Source organism: Salvelinus fontinalis, unplaced genomic scaffold (assembly GCF_029448725.1).
Source record: "Salvelinus fontinalis isolate EN_2023a unplaced genomic scaffold, ASM2944872v1 scaffold_1606, whole genome shotgun sequence".
NCBI lineage: Eukaryota > Metazoa > Chordata > Actinopteri > Salmoniformes > Salmonidae > Salvelinus > Salvelinus fontinalis.
The window spans coordinates 26,735-33,927 of NW_026601815.1; the positions used below are offsets into that span (position 1 = coordinate 26,735).

A 7,193-nucleotide genomic window follows, 5' to 3' on the forward strand; every position below is an offset into this window, starting at 1 on the left:
TATTGTGATGTCATTATGGGGTATTGTGTGTAGATTGAAAGGGAGAAAAAACGATTTAATACATCTCAGAATAAGGCTGTAACGTAACAAAATGTGAAAAAGTCAAGGGGTCTGAATACTTTCCCGAATGCCCTGTATATTGTGTCTTATGAAACGTTTATGTTTGGCGTGCCCTTGAATGACAAGGAGTTGACAAGATAGCAGAAACCGACTGACACCCAGGCTGTAAAGGGTCTGAAAGTCTTCAGAACACGGGCAGGACCAGGATGTAGCACTGTTAATGACCTCGGTTGATCCTCCTTCAAGAGAGACAGATGGTAGATAGAAGGTGACACAACCCTGAACCATGTCTAGATGACTCTATCCCTGATAGAACCCTTCTACTGAGCTGCTGCTGCTGCTGCTGCTGGGGGACAGACACTGGCTACATCCCAAATGGATCTCTTTTACCTATATAGTACACTACTTTTAACTAGAGGCCTATGGGGCCTGGTCAAAAGTAGTGTACTAAATAGGGACTAGGGTGTCATTCAGGACTCAGCCACGTTCTGTCACTGGCGTCATCCAGGCCTCAAGCATACTGGTACATGCATCACTACACAGTTTAAACTGAACGGTTGAAGTGCTCTTAACCTGTGTAATGTTGACACATTCACCTTAGATTACAGGAAGTACGAGGCGTTTACGATTATGAGGATGTAATAAAGTGATCATGACTCTAATCTGAGGTATTAATCCATATTGATCATGTAAATAGTGATACTGATGCTGAGATATACTTGATTGAGGTTCAATCAGGAGGATATGTAAGAAAACACAGTAGGAAGTATTTTTGGTGGTTGCTATAACAACTCTTAAGTGGGATTCAAACTGTAGGGCCCAAATGAGTCAAGTGAAGCTGAGATGAGCCGTTGAATTGCGACTCTACTCTGTCTCTATACTGACGCTTAGCTTGTTTGATTGGTGGTCGATTAAACAACTCTTACTGTAGGGCCCAAATGAGTCAAGTGAAGCTGAGCCGTACAGGGTCGGCCTGGTTACACATCCAGCATTGTTGTTGAATAGGACAATGTAAAAAGGGTCAACCTTATAATGTGTATTAGGCTATTTACTCCATATAATGTCCATATTCACACAATATCGTTGCTTTTTCAATATTGTTTCATGCTCAAACAACTGGAGTAGCCTAGTGGTTTGAGCGTTGGGCCAGCAACGAATCCCCGAGTTGACAAGGTAAAAATCTGTCGTTCTGACCATGAACAAGGCATTTAACCCACAGTTCCCCGGGAGCTGAAGATGTGGATGTTTGTTATGGCAGCCCCCCGCACCTCTCTGTTTCAGAGGGGTTGGGTTAAATACAGAAGACACATTTCACTTGAATGACTAGGTATCCCCCTTTCCCTTGAAAGTCCTATGGGGCCTTTGGCTGTCCCCATAGGAGAACCCTTTTGGGTTCCATGTAGAACCCCCTGTGGAACCTAAAATGGTTCTTCTACCTGGAACATTTACATTTACATTTACATTTAAGTCATTTAGCAGACGCTCTTATCCAGAGCGACTTACAAATTGGAAAGTACATACATATTCATCCTGGTCCCCCCGTGGGAATTGAACCCTGGTCCCCCCGTGGGAATTGAACCCACAACCCTGGCGTTGCAAGCGCCATGCTCTACCAACTGAGCCACACGGGACCACGGGAACATAAAATGGTTCTTCAAAGGGATCTCCTATGGTGACCGCTGAACAACACTTTTAGGTTCTGGACATCACCTTGTTTTATAAGAGGTGCTATACGTTAAATAATCAAACGATGCATCATTGAAGGAGGCACGACACTGTCTCCATTATGAATATATAGTATTTATTGTAAGTCCAAAGTTAAAAACATTGCTTATTTCGTTTTTTAACATTTACATTCAGCATAAAGGAAATAATAGATAGTAAAGGGGATTTCTGAAAGTGGTTGAATTTTCTTAGACAGGGCTGGAATAAACACAAATCTGAGACACTGTACAATAACAGTTTAGAGAACCCCCTCCCCCTCCCTCTTGGCAACGAAGACAAAATGTTGCGGTTTTAAAGCTAATTTCCTGCAATTCTTCAAATTTTGCAATGACTTATGCCGTGTTCTTATGTTATCTGATTGCCCAGTCGTTAATCTGGCCCTGTCAATAGACATGTTTACCATGTCTCAATAAAGATGTCTGACATCCTCCTTCTGATGGGTGTGAACTGACAGACAGATTAAACAATGCCATTATAAAGGAGGCTGTCAAGCAGCACTCTACACTTTTACCTGAAGCCCACTTCACCTGGACACTAACTATGGGGTGGACAACTCTGTGGTTGTGTGTTCTCGCTCTGCCACTAACGAGCGCCGTCCAGGTGAAAGCCAAGAAAGGTAAGACGATACAGGATCATTTTGGAAATAGCAGTGATTTATTTTGATCTATGCAGAAAAAGACAAACAGTCAAACATAGAAATAGATACTGTATAGAGATGGCGTTAGATTAAGTTGCTATCTATTTCGAGGCAACTATCAGTCAGGAACAGACACATTTTGTTATTATGAACAATTTTGCTTGGAGCTAATCTGAGTGCAGTCTGTCTAAGAGTGTCATATTTTTTAATATCTTCATTCACAATCCACTACAATTGGATCTTTTGAAATAAATGCTGCATTATTTACAATTTACAGCAAAGTTATAAATTGTGGCTCTTTCTGATTCCATAAATTTAAAGTGGGTAACTTTTTCTGTTTTCGTCTCCATAGCTCGCCAGTCCAACCATGTGAACAGCATCTGCAGCACCTGGGGCAGAGAGCACTTCAAGACCTTCGATGGAGACGTGTACCAGTTCCCAGGGACGTGTGAATACAACCTGGTCTCAGACTGCCACTCTGAGTCCTACCAGGAGTTCTCTGTGCACCTGAAGAGGAACGAGGCTACTGAGACCGAGGGGAACCCTACGGTCAAACACGTAGTGGTCACTATCAACGACCTGGTCTTCCATCTGACCAAGACTCAGGTCGCGGTCAATGGAGAAATGTAAGTTTTCCACAAATGTTTTGTGTTATGTGTCCTCTAATTCATCAGGGATGTTACAGTGAGATTTACATCCTCTTTCAAGCGAGCCATGGAAAAATCAATTAGACTGTCATAAATAAATAAAGTGTTGATATACTGTATCTATCTATCTATCTATCTATCTATCTATCTATCTATATATATATATATATATATATATATATACCATTTCCTCTCTGCAAAAAGTAATGGATTTATATTATGCTGTTACCTATTCCCATCTGAGACAGTACTCTGACATATTTCCAGGGATTCCATTTTGAATTCAAAGGATTTAACTGTATTTTGTGTCTCTTTGTTGTTACTTGACACATTGGTACATTTCTATGTGATCTCTATTATTAATTATGTTCTTCATCCTTATTCCCAGTGTAACTCTGCCGTACTACAATGGAGGAGTCCAACTGGAGAGGAATGCAGTTTACACCAAACTTTACTCCAAGGTTGGCCTGGTTGTCATGTGGAATGGAGAAGATGCCGTCATGGTAAGCTTTTATAAGAATCAAAACATTACTTAGAAGAATGCATACAGAAGTGTATTTATTTATTTGCTTTGTAAGAATCAATAAGTTCACTGAAATTGACTGCTGTCATTAAACAGTGAACAGTGTCAAACGAACCCGTGCAGATACACAGATACCACGTGTGTGACTGTGTGAGAGTTGAAGTCTTGTATCTCATCTCAATATCTGCGCTGCTGCTCGTGGCAACGGCATTTCTCTGAGTCTACCTTAGAGAATAGTTGACCCATCACTGTTTGCATTAGGTGGAGCTGGACATGGAGTATACCAACCGTACCTGTGGTCTCTGTGGAGACTTCAATGGCCTTCCAGTCCACAGTGAATTTATTCATGATGGTGAGCATTTCTAAGAATTATTAGGGTTACAATTCATGAGGATTATAATTACAATAATTACAATTCATGAGGATTATAACATGTATAGTCATTTATAACACACTTATAATCATTTATATTAATCAATCATTTATATTAATATGTACAAGTATTTCTAATGGCTTATGCGTGTTACGTGTAATCAATATTTTCCAAGTGGCTAATATTATCATTTATTACATGTATAGTCAGTTATAACAAATTTCTAAGCATTTATCTAAATATATATAATGACTTATTTAGTTGCTATTATTAACATGCTATTTATTTATATATTCTAAGTGACAGTTATATATTCTTATATCTAGTAGCATCAGTGTAATTTCACATAGGTTGTAAGGTCATTAATATACATTTATACACATTTATATGCGTTTCTAATCACTTATTGATGAAGGATGACATTGTTTTATTTCCGTGCAGGTCGTAAAGTGAGCCCCATTGAGTTTGGAAACAGGCAGAAGGTCCACAGGCCCAACGAGGACTGTGAAGATCCCTATGAAGAGGAAGAGGAAGATGAACCTGCAGACGTTCAGCCTAAAGAGGACACATGCAAGGAGTTTGTAAGTTCTACCTCCAGTCTGTTCAGCCTGACAAATAGACTACAGTATTTCCATGTACTTCACTTCATTCTATTGATTTATTTGACTGCCATATGGAACGAATAAAGTTCAAATATGGCATAATATTATTCGTATTGCAACTTACAACCTCCTCCTCCTTCTCTTCCCCCTCTTCCTCCTTAAAACCTCTTATGCGTCCTCTCCTCTGCCTCCTCCTCTCCCACTCCTTCTCTTTCACTCCTCTTCTCCCTCCACTTCCTTTCCACCTCTACCTCCTCCTCCTCCCCCTCCTCTCCCACTCCTTCTCTCCCTCCACCTCCTCCACCTCTCCCTCCACCACCTCCGCCCCCTCTTCCTCCTCTCCCTCCTCTTCCACCTCTAACTCCTCCTCCTCCTCTTCCTCCTCTACCACTCCTCCTCCTCCCCCTTTTCCTTCTCTCCCTCCACTTCCTCCTCTTCCACCTCTACCTCCTCCTCCTTCTCTTCCTTCTCTCCCACTCCTCCTCCTCCCCCTTCTCTCCCTCCACTTCCTCTGCCTCTCTCGTCCTCCTTCTCTCCCTCCACTTCCTCCTCCATCTCCTTCCCTTCTTCCACCTCCTCCTCCTCACCCTCCTCCACCCCCTCCTCCTCTCCCTCCTCATTCACCTATACCTTCCCCTCATTCACCTCTTCCTCCTCTTCCTCCTCCTCCTCCTCATTCACCTATACCTTCTCCTCATTCACCTCTTCCTCCTCCTCCTCTTCCTTCCCCTCCTCCTTCTCTCCCTCAACTTCCTCCTCTTCTCCCTCCACTTCCTCCTCCTCTCTCTCCTCCTCCACCTCTTCCAACCTCCTCCTCCTCCTCTCCCTCCTCATTCACCTATACCTTCTCCTCCTTCACCTCTTCCTCCTCCTCCTCCTCCTCCTCCTCCTCCTCCTCAGCATGCCCAGTGTGACCAGCTCCTGCGCTCGGCGTTGTGGAGCTCCTGTGGTGCGGTCGTGAACCCTGAGCCCTACATCCAGGCCTGTGTTCAGGACCTGTGTGGCTGCAGCAACACTTCTGATAGCTTCTGTGTCTGCAGCACCCTGGCAGAGTACTCCAGACAGTGCTCCCACGCCGGGGGACAGCCACCCCACTGGAGAACAACAACCTTCTGTGGTAATGGGACATCTCAATAACTGTCTGGGTGTTCAGCAAAACATTTACTGGATTACAGTAGCGGTGTAGATCAAAAAGTCACATGCAAAAAAATAACTATTTATTGTCCATAGTCAGCTTCAGATCACACAAATGTCTAAAAATATAAATACATATATATACATATTAACATATAATAATAAAATGCACTATAATTTATTTTCTTTGTTTTCTTAGACAAGCAGTGTCCGTTCAACATGGTGTATCTGGAGAGTGGCTCTCCCTGCATGGATACCTGTACGCACTCAGACACCAGCTCCCTGTGTGAAGAACACCTGATGGACGGCTGCTTCTGCCCTCACGGTCAGCCTTTAACCAGAACACACCTCAATGCATCAGTATAACAGTGATGATAGAGAACTACAACTCACCTCAATGCATCAGTATAACAGTGATGATACAGAACTACAACACACCTCAATGCATCAGTATACCAGTGATGATAGAGAACTACAACTCACCTCAATGTATCAGTATAACAGTGATGATAGAGAACTACAACACACCTCAATGTATCAGTATAACAGTGATGATAGAGAACTACAACACACCTCAATGTATCATTATAACAGTGATGATAGAGAACTACAACACACCTCAATGTATCAGTATAACAGTGATGATAGAGAACTACAACACACCTCAATGTATCAGTATAACAGTGATGATATTATATATTTAGTCATAATACACATTTGGTTTACATTTAGTAATAATACATATAATTTATAAAGTGTATTTGTACAGATTTCGTTATTATACAGTTCGTTCCATTATACCACAAATTGCGTTAGACTCACTGTATCTCATTACTGTATCTCATAACTCACTGTATCTCATTCTGTGACGTTCACGACACGTTGTATGTTTTCACCACTCTGTAGGGACTGTGGTGACGTTCACGACATGTTGTATGTTTTCACCACTCTGTAGGGACTGTGGTGACGTTCATGACACGTTGTATGTTTTCACCACTCTGTAGGGACTGTGGTGACGTTCATGACATGTTTGTTTTCACCACTCTGTAGGGACTGTGGTGATATTCATGACATATATGTTTTCACCACTCTGTAGGGCCTGTGGTGATATTCATGACATGTCTGTTTTCACCACTCTGTAAGGCCTGTGGTGATATTCATGACATGTCTGTTTTCACCACTCTGTAGGGACTGTGTTTGATGACATCTCAAAGCGGGGGTGTGTCACTCAGGACCAGTGTCAGTGCAAACACGACAAAGTTTACAACTCTGGAGAAGTATTCAGACAGGACCGTGAGGAATGGTGAGTCAAAGGTTTAGACTTAAAGTGCTCAATGTAAAGCACTGTACAGTTAAAATAACAAGTTAAGTTAAGACAGAAGTCTTAACAGAGGGTTCATGTATCTGGTTTATCCTGTAAATGACTTCATCATTTATTTTGTGTCTGTGATTCAGTGTCTGTCACCATGATCAGTCGTCCTGTAAATGACTT

At 42.0% G+C, this 7,193-nt stretch overlaps 1 protein-coding gene across 1 annotated transcript; it reads left to right on the forward strand.

Moving 5' to 3' along the window:
- Window positions 1–2,301: 2,301 nt before the first annotated feature.
- Window positions 2,302–7,004, forward strand: LOC129849663 (mucin-2-like; the record flags this gene model as incomplete). The annotated part of the gene is made up of 8 exons (XM_055916475.1): window positions 2,302–2,401; window positions 2,775–3,048; window positions 3,458–3,572; window positions 3,854–3,944; window positions 4,407–4,546; window positions 5,468–5,684; window positions 5,901–6,026; window positions 6,890–7,004. Coding segments are annotated over exons 1-8 (1,154 nt in total), but the record flags the coding sequence as incomplete, so codon positions are not given.
- Between the last annotated feature and the right edge of the window lie 189 nt (window positions 7,005–7,193).